The sequence below is a fragment of the Schistocerca piceifrons genome, chromosome 1, assembly GCF_021461385.2.
Source record: "Schistocerca piceifrons isolate TAMUIC-IGC-003096 chromosome 1, iqSchPice1.1, whole genome shotgun sequence".
Taxonomy (NCBI): Eukaryota; Metazoa; Arthropoda; class Insecta; order Orthoptera; family Acrididae; genus Schistocerca; species Schistocerca piceifrons.
The window spans coordinates 170,807,471-170,822,741 of record NC_060138.1 but is presented as its reverse complement, the minus strand read 5'-3'; the positions used below and the strand labels follow the sequence as shown (position 1 = coordinate 170,822,741).

The 15,271-nt window shown below is 35.9% G+C and overlaps 1 protein-coding gene across 1 annotated transcript in view; it reads right to left on the bottom strand.

Annotated features, from left to right (window-relative positions):
- Nucleotides 1-3,423: 3,423 nt before the first annotated feature.
- Nucleotides 3,424-15,271, bottom strand: part of LOC124801200 (mediator of RNA polymerase II transcription subunit 13) — a 203,151-nt gene continuing 191,303 nt past the window's right edge. The window contains exons 20-23 of the mRNA XM_047263056.1: nucleotides 11,087-11,364; nucleotides 9,524-9,799; nucleotides 5,992-6,272; nucleotides 3,424-5,601 (exon numbers count right to left, since the gene is read on the bottom strand). Of these exons, the coding sequence (XP_047119012.1) occupies nucleotides 5,469-5,601; nucleotides 5,992-6,272; nucleotides 9,524-9,799; nucleotides 11,087-11,364 (968 nt within the window). The 3' untranslated portion in view covers nucleotides 3,424-5,468. The remainder of the gene's footprint in view (nucleotides 5,602-5,991; nucleotides 6,273-9,523; nucleotides 9,800-11,086; nucleotides 11,365-15,271) is intronic.

Sequence of the window (15,271 nt, the reverse complement as noted above, 5' to 3'; positions counted from 1 at the left end):
CAACTCAAAATACAATAATATTTTGCCATATTCTAACTTTGACAAATATTTTCTTTTTTTAACATACTCTTCCATACTGTTACGTAGCATTTCCAATCATGTTTACATTCAGACACCACTGCAAAAAGCTAGTAAGAAAGAATACAAATTTCTTGGGGAAAAAAGTTGTTTGTATACACCGGAACTGAGAATAATGAGCTTTTCGTGATTTTTTTCAAACTGTGTAAAAATTAACAAGGTTACTTATGAAGCCAAGAAACTGTGTAACTGGCAGTTTACATTCTATTCAGGAGTAAATATAAAGTCTTGTGGCCGGTTACAATGATAAAACACCCTATGCTGCCAGTCTATATCCTATTGAAGAACAAGTTCTGTAAACTTCTGACGTAAACAAAACAAATTAAGAAATAACATCAAGCCTAGAAGGAACTTGTGACCGAAGATCAATGCGTTTCACAGAAGGCATATATGTAAAATTCTGCTTAAGCTCTTCAGTGAGGTTTTCAGGAAGCTACATTTCTTGGAGTACCATTACTGTATTATCTCCTGTTTACTTTATTATGGTATAGAGCTATAAGTGCCAGAAGATGAAAATGTGCACTTGAAATTCAGTGACCAGTTGAAACTGGATAATAATGTGGAATGAAACACTTTTCATTTCAAATAAATTGACTGCCTCTGGAGAAAAGACATATAAAAACCAAATTTCTTCAGCAAAATGACCAAAATAACTTCATTGTTCCCGCAGTGCGATTAATGTTTGATTGCCAATAAAGTGGAAATAAAATAAAATCAGGAAACTGAAATTAATAACAAATTTGTGTCTTCTATAATTATGTAAATGTATTTAATGTAGTTGATAAATCCCAGCCAAATAGTCCCTTTTGTTTTCATTTGGTGCGAGAGCTGAAAACAGAGAGAGGACACCATAATCACAAAATGTAAACACAGGCGATGTGGAGACTACTCCCCACTACAACTCTGCACATGAGTGAATCTGGAAGCTTGAACAAATCAGAAAAGTTTTTCCAGAGAGCAAATCGCTGCTTGCAGCTATACATCTAATAGCCACACTTCCAAGCATCGAGAAGCGGGAGAAAGCACTGCTCATTTGCGACATCAGCTCTGCACATGTGCATGAGCCCACTGGCAACTGTTCAGACAAGCCTAGTTTTAAACACTCATGATGCCCCACTAATTGATAGCAGTCTGATTTTATTAAGTACTGCATAGTCTTCATCCTAAAGCCTCTGACACATTTTGTCGTCGTCCAACATTTGCGTGTACACCATGTTTTTTGGTTGTAAATGGTGCATTTTCTTTGCAACTTACATTTCATTTGGTGTTTTTTTTTCTCATTTATGTTTTATTGCTGCAGTGCCACGCCAAAGTATAATTCTTTGTTCGTACATCAGTTCTTATCAGTTAAAATTACAAATTTTTATCTCAAAACTAAAATGACGAAAAATTCCCCAGGTTTTTCCGTTTTCTCCTGGATGAAAAAATTCTCACATTTTTTCTGGATTTCCTGTGGCGTATACACCCTCAACACACCACAAAAAAAAAAAAAAAAAAAAAAAAAAAAAAAAAAAAAAAAAAAAAAAAAAAAAAAAAAAAAAAAATTGTTGGTAATAATTCCAATGTATAGTTAAAGTCCTGAGTGGAATAAAATAATGGAAGAAGTAAAGAGAACCACAGGTGACCACTCACCATATAGTTGAGGGATTTTGTGGTTGACAGGCACATACAAGAGGGTGAAAACTTTCTTAAGCTTTTGAACAACGCCCTCCCCTTCAGCACTAACTAACATGGAAAATACACACACTGCGCTAAGCAATGTTTTTAAGTTACCCCTCAAACTCTCAACCATATGGTGAGTCATTACCTTTATTTCTTCCATTATTAGTATATCAATTAACACATGTGTCATACAGCATACCTACAATGTATATCTCTGTTGTCATTGTTTTAATACCAAGTAGACTGCTGTCCAACAGCATGAGAATGAAGCTCCTTAAAATAAGTGGTTGGATACTAAAATTAGTTACTTGAACAACACTTTAGTTTTATTCCAACCGCATTACCACACATGAAGTGTGTATCAATAACATTTCTAACATCAAGCAAATAAAAGTAATTCTATTTGCAACATTTAAGTGTGCATGGGATGAGATAATAATTTTCAATTCAAGCACAGCCTGGAACATTTTAAAGCAGAGATCTGTAGATCACCTTTCCAGTACCCGCCTTTTCCATCAACAATGTATACTTTCCCTTTCACTGAGAGTGTACAGTATCACATATAATGTTAAATATGTAAACGTTTATAAACGCAGCTGCAGCTTATCAAGAAAGCCACAAACAATGAACATCTCATCCAGTACTATGAGATGCATTTATTCTAAACACAATAATTGTTTTGCCTAATTTTGCATTGTTGTTGACAATTAGGACCGCTGATTAACACCTAAAAAGGAATATATTTGGATTCACAAGACTCGACAGATTTTAGTCGTCAACTTTATGAATAATGGGAAAGAAGAGACTGAAATCATGTGGTACATTTCCTATGCATGAAAGTCTTCTGTGTATATGTGCTCATAATATTGTTACATTCCATCCTGGATTTTCCACTGTCAATAATGTTACTAATATAGCATTCCCACATTTTGCTACCCAGGTAATAAATATCGCAACAGCATTTTTAGAAATTCATATGATGAAATGCAGATGCAGAACAAAGGAAGACTTTGGTATCAAAGTAGTATCTGTATTCCTGTTGAAAAAAATAAAGACATAACAGGGGAATTGAAGCTTCAATTATTTACTATGTGATCTGAGCATAAAATCCATTTAACTTTGGTAGAGAAATATTATTGAAAATGTTTAACAGCTATCAATATTTTTTAACTGTCACACTAGTGTAACAAAAATATTCAAATATTCATAAAAACTGCTTCCAGATCGCACAAGTAAATAAATGTGACTTCAGAGTTGGTCCAGGGTACATATATCTGTGCTTCCAAAGACTAATGATGCTTGTACCAAAATCTGTCTTTAGTATGAACTGAATCTCAGTTTTTTTTCTTTCAATAACATGTATAAAATTTTGATGTTTTGGATTCTGAAATATTTTAGAATGTTTTAGGCATGTATCAATTCAATATGAAAAACTCAACAAGAACCTTAAGCCTTTACAGCAATTTTGTAACAGTTTCTGCATGGTACACATTTGCACGAGATTTCAGAAAATATTCAACAAGACTGAAATTCAGGGCTACACAAAAGTTCCTAATACCTGTTACATCCCTGCAATGACTTCTTTACACAAAAGACATGACAAATACAGCTGAGACGGCTGTTCACTTTTAAAACATGCCAGTTGGTAAAAAAAAAAAAAAAAAAAAAAAAAAAAGACTATATACATTTTTCACCACAAAGGGTCAACTGTAAAAGAATCCATATATATTCATTTATAACAAAAGGAGTATTATCACCTTAGGTGACATATGCTCCTCATAAAATGTATACATAACAAATCCAATTATTCCCGTTTTTGTATTATAATGATACAATGATTCCTGGTCACTGTTACCTCAAAGTTACACTAAACGGGAATGAAGAGACCAACTATTTGATCTTGCATTTGTATGCCTATATACAAAATAAATAATTTACTGCAAATCACAATAGCTGGCCTTTTCACAAAACTTATTACAATTCATCTGAAATTTATGATGAAATAGTGCAATAAACCTGTAGTTGTACTTGGGAAGAAGAAAAAGACAGACAGACAGACAGACAGACAGAGAGAGAGAGAGAGAGAGAGAGAGAGAGAGAGCGGGAGGGGGGGAAGGAGAAAATAACAGAAAGAGACAGATAACATGACAGTGTCAACAGCAGCACAAGTAAACTTAGCCTGTGCTCAATTACAGTCTTTTTCTTTAAAAACGTTAAAATACACAAATGTGACTTAAAAAATGCCCGATGACTTAAAAATTTAATTGTTCTACAGCCAACCTCATATGATATTAACAATATTACACGGTTTCAGAACTAGAAGACATTACCTGTACAAAATGTACACTCTTTCAAATCAAAACAAATATATATGTATATATGTTCACACAATTACACTGTCCTTTGTACACAGGCACACCCCGAGAGGTCAACTACGTGATGCCCTTTCTAGAGCAATAGTTTGTACTATTTCAATTTTCATATATATATATAAGTATATATATATATATAATCAATTTATATTTATATAAAGATATAGATATATTTATATAGCATTTATGATACATGTCCCTTTACCTTAAATTATAAAAAACTTAAGCCTGCTCTCCCTGTTTATTATGGTCCTACTATCAGTAGGCTTATTTTTTTCTTTTTTAACACAATTTTTTGATAACAGCTACAAATGCTAATGAGTATCACTGATGAGTCTAGTTGATGTTGGAGCCAGAAAGAACACAAGGATCACGAATCATCATCTGTTTTCCGATTTCTTCACACATTTGATTCCACATAAATAGTCTACAAATAAATGTCGTTTCATTTATCTTCCAAGTTTCATCACAATATACTTCTTTATAAATCACAACAGTCAATGAAAATGTTTTAAAATAATCTTACAACGCATCTTAAAATTGGCAGCCTGGTAGCACTTTGGAGTAGAATTGTTAAGTCCACAGAAAATTGACTTGGCCCCCTGCTTCAGATATCAAGAGTTATTAATCCTATTAACTGCACATATGTACTTTTATGAATAAATAATAAAAATGAGCAAAGAAACTATTTTATGCTGTGGTTAATTTTCCGAACAATATTTATATAGTACACAATAATTATCACTTTGTAAATATATAAAAAATGAATCTTGACGTATGTATAACATGACTTTGGTAGCTTTCACAGCATGTGGATTGTTTTAATCATCCTCTTGTTTTTCAATTTTTTCATTACAAATTATAAAAGTGGCATAGAAAGCTATAGCTGAATCTTTGGCTACTTCACCGATATCATTCTTGCGGTAACAATAAACTTTTCACTCGGGTTCACATACTTAACTGATTGTCATTTTTCCACAAGCAGCATGTATGTTACATGACAAAAACGCAAGTCTTTAAACCATGAACCTAAAACTTCTGATCACTGTAGTGAAGTAGGTTATTGCTGATACACTATTCAAATCCAACATTCTGTTACCTACATAATCTCGTTAAGTAATAAAACACAACCACATGAACCACTGTTGCCAACAAATAACAAAATGCTAATAAGGTGCAACCCCTTACCATCGGAACCACAATTGTCGCTGTGGCAACATAATAAGGACTCTAGAGCCCTCTGATTTACGAACACACTATACAACACTATTGCATTAAATTCTTGATCCGTAGAACTTTTTCTCAGAGTCGATACTAAATTAATATTGCCTAAAATTATCATTGCCGCCACGTAGGTCAGACAAGGGCCGATGTCGTGTGATACAGTTGCATCAAAGCTTGAATATGCACTGGTAAACAGGAAAGACGGTCACGTGTATTTGAATCCAAGGCAAGCCAGGAGAGAGCATTGTATCCTTCCAAGACGTACCTGAAAGGAAAACCAGGAAGCTATACATTAAATATAGTTGGAAGAAGAACTTTGGAAATCACTGATTCATATTTTACTACACAGCTTAAAGTGAAAACAGTAAGGATAGTATGCAACACCACATTCAGCTCAGGAACTGATGCACTTATTTAACAATTACAGAAACTGCTTACAATGTGGTATTTTCCTACACACACACACACACACACACACACACACATACACACACACACAGAGAGAGAGAGAGAGAGAGAGAGAGAGAGAGAGAGAGAGAGAGAGAGAGAGAGAGAGGGGGGGGGGGATTGTTCATTGCTGTACACTCCAAATTAGATGATATACTTGAACACTACACAAACAAGAGTGCATGCAAAACAGAAATATTTAAAATACCTCAGGACATCTGTTGTATATTGGGAATCCAGTGGATGCACTGTTACAGCTGATTGCTGCTGCAAGATATCATCAGAATTCTGTTGAATGGCAGGACTGTGCAAATGAAGAGCATTCTTTAGGAATGCAGGACAAACATTTTCTAAATGGGGACAAGATGCCCAAAACCACCGAGGCATCCTACCAGTTGGAGCTGTTGATACAAAGTATCCCAATGCGAGAGGCTGTTGGTGTAATGTACCCACTTCTTCTTGAGTATCTATTCCCATATTCGCTCCACCCTGGAACACAATACATTAATGTAAAAATGGATTATTCTGTTATATAGAAAGCAGAAGTTGGAGATATTTTATTTTAACCAAAATAGTGTTGGACAGAGGATTGAGTAAGGAGGCACGAGAGCAAGCAATAATTATATATACAATTAGTTTTATTTATATTAGAGGTAATCATTATGTATGTAAAATTAATTATGCACATTTAATCCTGCTACACAGGACCTATTCAAATTAAAATATCGTTATCTCATACTCTTATTCCTATTAACCAAATTATCAAGTTTTAATAACTTGTAGAATTGGTACTACAACCAAAGCACATTTTCTCATTCTTCTATGCTTGTAAAAGCATTTAAAAGCAACAATACTGACACTGAACAGCAATTACAAAGGCTTTACTTGTCTTAATTCCTTGCCCAATTGCAGAAAAACACTTTCTAATTTACAATTTCTTCAATACCACCTACAACCCTATCAATTCTGAGTCCACTTGAAGTACGTTTGTTGACAATACCAGCTACACTAATGAGAATATTGTCGTGACAGCTGTCCATTGGAGAGTTCACACACACACACACACACACACACACACACACACACACAGACAGAGAGAGAGAGAGAGAGAGAGAGAGAGAGAGAGAGAGAGAGAGAGACAAAGAGAGAGAGAGAGAGAGAGAGAGAGAGAGAGAGAGAGAGAGAGAGTGTGTGTGTGTGTGTGTGTGTGTGTGTGTGTTTTGGGAGGTGAGAGTTGAGGCAGCAACATTATAAATGTTTTTGCCTGTGTGTCATACTAAGCAATTTTAGGAATGAATTGTTCTCTCTCTATGTGAAAATTATTAGAATAATTTATTATTAAATGTTTTGTGTTTTTTTGTCCAACAAGCAATGAAGAGATCTCAGTTCCAATAACTGTAGCAACAACAGTAACGTAAACAACAATAACAAATGAGATATGTCATTTCTAAAAATATTAGGACTATTAGGAATCCAACATGATAAAAAAAGTCAAACTGAAATACTTTTCCTTGAAACTATGTTTTAAATCCAATTTTGAAAGTTTTATTTGTTATTTCAACCATTTCACTTTATACGAGGGGTGGTCGAAATGTTTCAAGCCCGAGATATTTACCATAATGTCTCGCACAAACACCACCACCAACTGTCATGGTGACCCTTTGTCAGTATGCAAATCTAATTTCGCGGCTCAAGCTTCATTGGTTTTGCCACTAGGATAAGTTGTACACCGTGGTGTAAGCAAAATGGCTAATACTGTGAGAATCAAGAGCCGTGTTGTAATTGAATATCTACGTTTGATGGGAATGATACCTAAGGAAATTGCACACAACATGCAGAATTCACTCAAGGATAGTGCTCCGTCTCATGCAACAGTGAAAAACTGGGTGTCCGACTTTAAATGTGGAAAACTTTAAAGTGTGGAAAATGCACCAAGGAGTGGAAGGCCTGTCTCCATGGCCACTAACGAAACTGACTGCAATTCACAATATGATTTTGCAGAATAGTCTAACAACATCGCAGAACACTGAAGCCACATTTGGACTCCCCCATGGCTGAGCTCATGACATTGTTGTGGATATTTTGGGAATGCAGAAAGTTTCGTCTCGGTGGGTTGCGAAAGACTTAATTGCAGATCAGAGATGGGAGCGTGTGCATTGTTGTGAAGAAATGGTCCGCCAATTTGAAGTGGATGAAGACAGCTTTCTTGCAAGGTGTGTGACAAAGGATGAAACGTGAGTTCCCCACTTTGATCCTGAGACAAAACAACAGTCACAACAATGGAAACATCCTTCATCCCCTACCCCAAAAAATTTCCGTGCGCAAAAATCATCCAGTAAGGTGATGGCATCGGTCTTCTGGGATGCAGAAAGGGGTAATTATGGTGGATTACTTGCAAAAGGGCATAAATATCAATACAACATACTATTGCACCCTCCTGCGCTGTTTAAAAGTAGAGATAAAGGGAAAAAGGCACAGAAAATTGGTACATGGAGTTCTTTAGCATCATGACAATGCACCAGCACACAAAGCCCTCAACACTGGAAACTGTGTGTGACTGCGGATTCGAATTGTTATATCATCCATCATATCCTCCATATTTGGCTCCATCAGACTTTTTTCTTTTCCCAAGCCTAAAAAAAAGACCTCAAAGGATGTTGATTTGACAATGATGATGCAGTGATTGATGCTGTGAACACTTGGTTGGACTCAAAATTGAAAACCTTTTATTTTAATGGTCTGCAGAAGTTATATGAGCATTCCCACAAGTGTATTAGCGTACACGGGTATTATATTGAAAAATAAATTGGTATTATGGAATTTCTGTCATTCTTTATTTGTTAGGCTATATACTTTTTGACCCCGCCTTCATAAAGCTTAAGTTTTAAGTTTAGGATTTGTTATTCTCAAGTTAGGTCATGAACTTTTTTTTATTGGGAACTGAGTTTTATTAACTTGCCTTATGAATTTAAACTAGTTTAATATTTAAATAAATGCAGTATAACCCCTAATTAATGAACTTGCTTTTAAGTGAAATCTCTGTTGGTCATGTGAAAATCCTATAAGAACAATCTCATTTCTCCTCACATTAAGAAAAAGCCCACTCTTAAGGCATAAGTAGAGGAAGTGAGGGTCTGATCATAGAAAGTGTAAACCACTGGAAGAATAAAGAATATTACATCACCACTATTAGATGGGCTCATAACCAGGGTAGCCGGCAGTCATTAATAATAATAATAATAATAATAATAATAATAAGTAGTAGTTTTGCTGCTGCTCTGCAAAGGATTGACACTGTCCAGATTTTCTTTTTCTCTTTTAATGTAGATGAATCAAATCTAACTTACATTAACGAGTTGAAACGACAACTTGTTTCACTAAAATAAGCTGGAAGGACAAAACAAACAAGACTTCTGCATTTGTAAAAAAGGACGTGTTTTATGATAAGTGTAATAATTATATATTTACTGTATTTAAATTTGTAGCAAAGAATATTGTTAATTTAGTAATGAAATAGCACTTATAAACCTAAACAACTAGGTCACTTCTTCCATGTACTCTGGCAAAACCCCCTTTTAAGGAAAACCCCTATTACAGGAAAAAATTATTTGGGTTACCAGACATTAATTAAAAAGGGGTTTTACTGTAACAAACACAGAAAAAGTAACTTCAGTCTTTCAATAAACATCCATAAGAAACTTTTATAAACATTATTCTCCTGGAATAACTGATATGCTCACCCTTGATGATGCATTGCACGGGAAGGGACTGTGCTGGTCTGATGTTCCTCCCATACCACAGGATGGGCTGCCAGGCTGTGATGGAGAATCTCTGTGGGGGCTACCTGTGGGAGACTGAACACCACCAGGACCTGTCTCTGGCCATGTGAATATGTCGTTAAAATCTTGCATTTCCTCTATACCTTCTGGCATGTCATCATTGAGGGCAGAGAAGAGCTCATCGTCTCCTAGATCGGGACCATTGATGTGCTGCTCTTGGAATGCTGTCTGCGATGACTGAAAGGAAATTACAAAATTTCTTGATATTATGGAAACACACTAATGAGCTTGACAACTGGAATGGCAATGAATATCACTGGATGCATATTTTATAGAAATTATAAAATGCACAAAATTACACCTTGTGCCACGGCCTACGACTTACAATACAAATAGCAGCAACATCACACAGAAATTGTTCAGCAAATAAGTATTACATACAATGTTCCATCATTGCAACTAATATCACAAAAAATTTGTTTTATGAATTCTGAATGCTGTATTAGTATTTTACCTGTAAATTTACAATCCCTTCCTGAAACAGCATATATAACACTGATGAAGGAATCAAACATATTGAACAGTACCCAATAAGAGTGCTAGTCCTGGTAAATTGCAAACTTTGCTGCCTTTAGAATAACTGCACACCACACTTCAGTGATTTTTGCTAAGTGCAGCGTGACAGCGTGTAATTAACTACTCTCTGTGGAATTCTGTATACTACTTGTTCCTCTCATTTTTTCATGTGGGAACATACAGCTTGGAAGGATGAAGATGGTTTTCCCATTCCTCCTCCTCCTCCTCCTCCTCCCCCCCCCCCCCCCTCACACACACACACACACACACACACACACACACACACACACACACACACACACACACCATTTTCCTCTAGTTGTGTAACTGCCTGAAATAGAAAAATGAAAACTAGTGCAAATGGCTCTAAATTTCAGAACCGTACTGTGTACACTTCACAAACTTAAAAGACATCTATTAACTGATTAGATTTTAAATATCGTTACAACAATATAAGCAGAGCAAATTCTGTGTCTCACTTGGTCACACCATTGTTTCTAGCCAGCCTCGACAGCCAGAGATGGCAATCACATGTGTGAGTTGTGCTTATGCGAATATGTGTGTGTGTGTGTGTGGGGGGGTTTCACATCAGAAGCTTATTTTTTTAGGATCTTTCTTTCGCGCCTGTCTACGGCTAAACATCTGGTGAGTAGAAATCTAAGCTTTTCATAATACTGTTGTTATTCCACTGTTTGAACTATATACACATATTTCCTTAAAATTTTAATGTGTGTACATGTTTGTCAAAATGTTTAACTTTTTGTAATTACTAGTGTATTTCAGCAATTTCATATGAACAAAAATGAGTGCACATGTGGATGGATCAAATACTAGACACACAGTTTTAATTTGAGACACAATTTAAAAAAGGAATAACTGTTCTTCTACACTGGCAGAAAAAAAGAATATCTACACATGTAATTTCCATTTTTTTAATGAAACAATTACCTGGGTGGTGGCTGATGTGGGAAAAACGAGAATATGAGTGCAAGAAACATCCTGTGGAGTAGAAAGCTGGCAATTGACTGATGCTTGGCTGAAGCGTTCATCAGGAGTGAATTGATCTGGCATAAGCCTAAGAGCAGAGTCAGGCTCTAAAGAGACCAGACAAGCACTTAACACACAAGGAACATTGTTTGGATACATTAAACTACACTGATTGCATATCTCTTTGAGATGTTTCGATGCTTTCAGCAGTGATTTCCGACTAAGCAACCAGCTCCAACCTGTAATGAGAAAACTTTATTATAGAACAATGACAGCAATTTTCACAGTCTTAATGATGCAAAGTTTACATAGAAATAAATTAACAAGAAAATTTTCAAAGGTGCCACAGAACTGTGTGTCTCTTTCTGCATTAGAACAAGTACATAAGATATTTATGGCAAATTTCTAGAATGAATGAAGTATCATTATTGTGATTTTACCTTACCAATTATTTACTGGATTCTACAAAAGTAGTTGTGTAATATTTCATAATCACACCCATATACACTTTGCCAATGACATCTTTGAAATTACATTTAAAGATAAGAAAGCTATCCAACAGTAATCTCCAGTAAGCTATAAATAACATACAGAGGTAATTAAAGTAAATTTATTACAAAATTATAAAAAACTACACCTTCTCTGTACAATCGCTATTCAGATTTAAGCATTTAACATATTTCTTATCACACATTTATAAAACCTCTGCATGAATTTCTGCCACTTGAGATCTCAGCCGGTCCATGACAGCATCTTGAAAGTTTGTTATAGGACCGCTGGGAACCAAGCCATGTCTTTGCATGTTTGAAAAGGTAAAAATCACTGTGCCAAGTCATGAAATCCTATTTATCACAAAGTTTTTGTCATTTACTATGCCAGTGTTTGACTACAGAAGGATAGGCAGGCACTTCAGTCATGAACATACTTCTTCCTTTCTTAAACAAATGACACCACTGATGCACATTATATCTGGTCTGGGTAAAAACAGATTTTTCAATGAATGAGATTTCCGACACTAAATCCATATTAGAGAACGAATTTCACATTCGGTAAGATTTTTAACTGCAATGTTCATTCTGAATGGCTACTGTAGGCAAACATGAAGCTATACGGCTTTTTCGCTACAACAGCTCTAAGCGCACTGACCTGCTGTGGCAGTAAGTGAAAAAATTGATCGTTTTCCCACACACTTTCCCATGCTATGTGGAAACTAAGCTTCCATTTCAGATAGTAGATAATGTTTTGGATTGTAACAGATGTCTGAACACACTTTCCATGTTACAAAGAAGAGAAAACAAACTTGCATACCAATATTTGTTACATAATTTTCCTGTATGGTTAGGTACCAATATTGAGTGCTTAATGGGTATTATTACTTGTTCTCTACTTATAAGCTCCATCACCTATTCTATCATCACTTATCATTCAGTTACTGATGGAGATTGTTCAGTATCACATTTAGTATGCCCAAATACAATATCAAAATACTGTTAATTTACAGTTAAGTATAATGTGATTGCAGAGAAACACAGTACCCACATTGACAGTTTTGAACCTCTCGGCCTGCAAGGTCTGGGTATTCTAAGAGGGTGAGATTGTTGACAGTTGGGAGCTCCAAAGTTAGGCATGTAATGAGAGGCCCCATTACGGATATGGCCATGAAGAAGGGGAAGGAATCCAGCGTGTGCTCTGTGTGCATACTAGGAGAAGTCATTCCAGATGCCTTGAAGGGCACCCGGTGTAGCCAACTGCGTGTGGTAGTCCATGTCGATACTAACAATATGTGTCACTTTGGATCGGAAGTTTTTATCTCTGTTTTTGGGCAGCTAGCTGAAGTAATAAAGACAGTTGGTCTTGCTTGTGAGATGATAGCAGAGCTCAGTCTGTAGTATCATCGACAGATAAAGAGTGAGTTCCTTTGGTACAGAGCCCAGGGGAGGTTCTGAATCTAAGGCTCAGACGGTTCTGCAATTGTACAGGCTGCAAATTCCTTGACTTGCGCCTTAGGATGATAGGTTTCCAGGTTCCACTATATAGGTCAGGGGTCCCGAACACACAGGAAGTGGCTGTACAGGTAGTGGGGGCTGTGTGGAGGGGATTGGGTGGCTTTTTTAGGTTAGAGGATCCCAGGAAAGTGCAGAAAAGTCTTTAGTTTCAAAGGATGCAGGATGAACACAGGAAGGGGGTAGATATGGCAATAATCAACAGTGTAGCTGTAAAGCGTCATAGCTGTGTTGGGAAAGAACTAGAGCTCCAAGCACTAAAAGAAGGCACTGGATCTCAAACTGTTATAGGCACAGAAAGCTGGCTAAATCTGGAAATAAGTTCAGCCGAAAGTTTTACACAGGACTTAACCCTGTTCACAAAGGGTAGATTAAATAAGTTGGTGATGGAGTGCTTCTTGCTGTCAGAAGTAGTTTACCTTGTACTGAAATTTAAGCAGATAGGTCCTGTGAGTATGGGTAGAGGCTATACTCGATAACTGGAATATATTAATAATCGGTTCCTTTTGCCAATCACCCAACTCAGATGATAACAGTTGCTGAATAGTTCAAAGGAAACATGAGTATAATTTCAAATAAGTACCCCCCCCCCCATACAATTAATTATTGTTGGCAATGACTTCAATCTACCCTCACCATGTTGACAAAAAGGTGTGTATAAAGTTTTACTGAATACTTTCTCAGAACATTATTTTGAACAATTAATTCAGGAGCCCACTCGAAGTGTTAATGGTTGTGAAAACATACATGACCTCTTAATAATAAATAATCCTGAACAATGGCAGATATTTGTATTAGTGACCACAAGGATGTGGTAGCTTGAATGAATATCAATATCCAAACCCAAAAATAAATACAAACTACATTTTTTTAAAAAAAGCAGATGAATAAGCACTCTACCTAAAAGACAATCTCCACTCCTTCCAATTTGAATAATTAAGTATAGATCAGATGTGGTTTAAATTGAAAGAACTAGTGTCTACGGCAATTGGGAAATATATACCAAATAAATTAATAAGACGCGGTACTGAACAAGTCACTGTTGCAGAAGCAATGAAAAAAGCACACCAAATTTAAAAGAATGCAAAATCCCTAAGATTTGTGAAGTTTTATAGAAGCTTGAAATTTAGCACAAACTTCAATGTGATATGCTATTAATACTTTCCACAATGAAACACTCGTGGAATGTAGCAGAAAACCTAGAAAGGCTCTCGTTGTATGTAAAGTATACCAGTGGCAAGGTGCAATCAATACCTTCACTGTGCAGTAATGATAGTGGTGATACTGAAGACAGTGTCATTAAAGCACAGCTACTAAACACAGTTTTCTGTAATACTTTTACAAAAGAGAACTAAGTAAATATTCCATAATTAGAATCAAGAACATACACCAATATGAGTAACTTAGAAGTAAATATTCTTGGCGTATTGAAGGAGCTTAAAACACTTAATAAAGCCAACACCTCCAGTCTAGATTGTATACCAATCAGATTACTTTCAGAGTATGCTGATACAATAGCTCAATACTTAGCAAGCATATACAACCACTCGCTCACATACAGATCCATACACAGAGAGTGGAAAGTTGCACAAATCACAACAGTACTAAAGAAAGGAAATTACAGACCCTCATCACTAATGTTGATTTGCAGTAGGATTTTGGAACATGTACTGTGTTCTAAAAATTGAAGTCATATCTGGCATTTGCCAAGGAAGTACTATAGGCCATCTGTTGTCCCTAATGTACACAAATGGTTTAGTGGACACACTGAGCAGCCCTCTGAAATTGTATGCAGATGATGCTGTCATTTACCATCTTGTAAAGTCATCATATGACCAAAATGAATTGCAAAATGATTTACAGAAGATATCTGTATGGTGCAAAAAGTGGTAATTGATTTTAAATAACGAAAAGTGTAAGTCCTCGACATGACTATTAAAAGTAATCCACAACATTCTGGTTACATGATAAACCACACAAACCTAATGTCTGTCAGTTTAACTAAATGACTTGGAATTACAATTATGAACATCTTAAGCTGGAACAATCACATAGATAATGTTGTGGGGAAGGCAAACAAATGAATGCATTTTACTTGCTCAATGCTATGCTTGTGCATCTTCGGCTAGAGTATTGCTGTGCG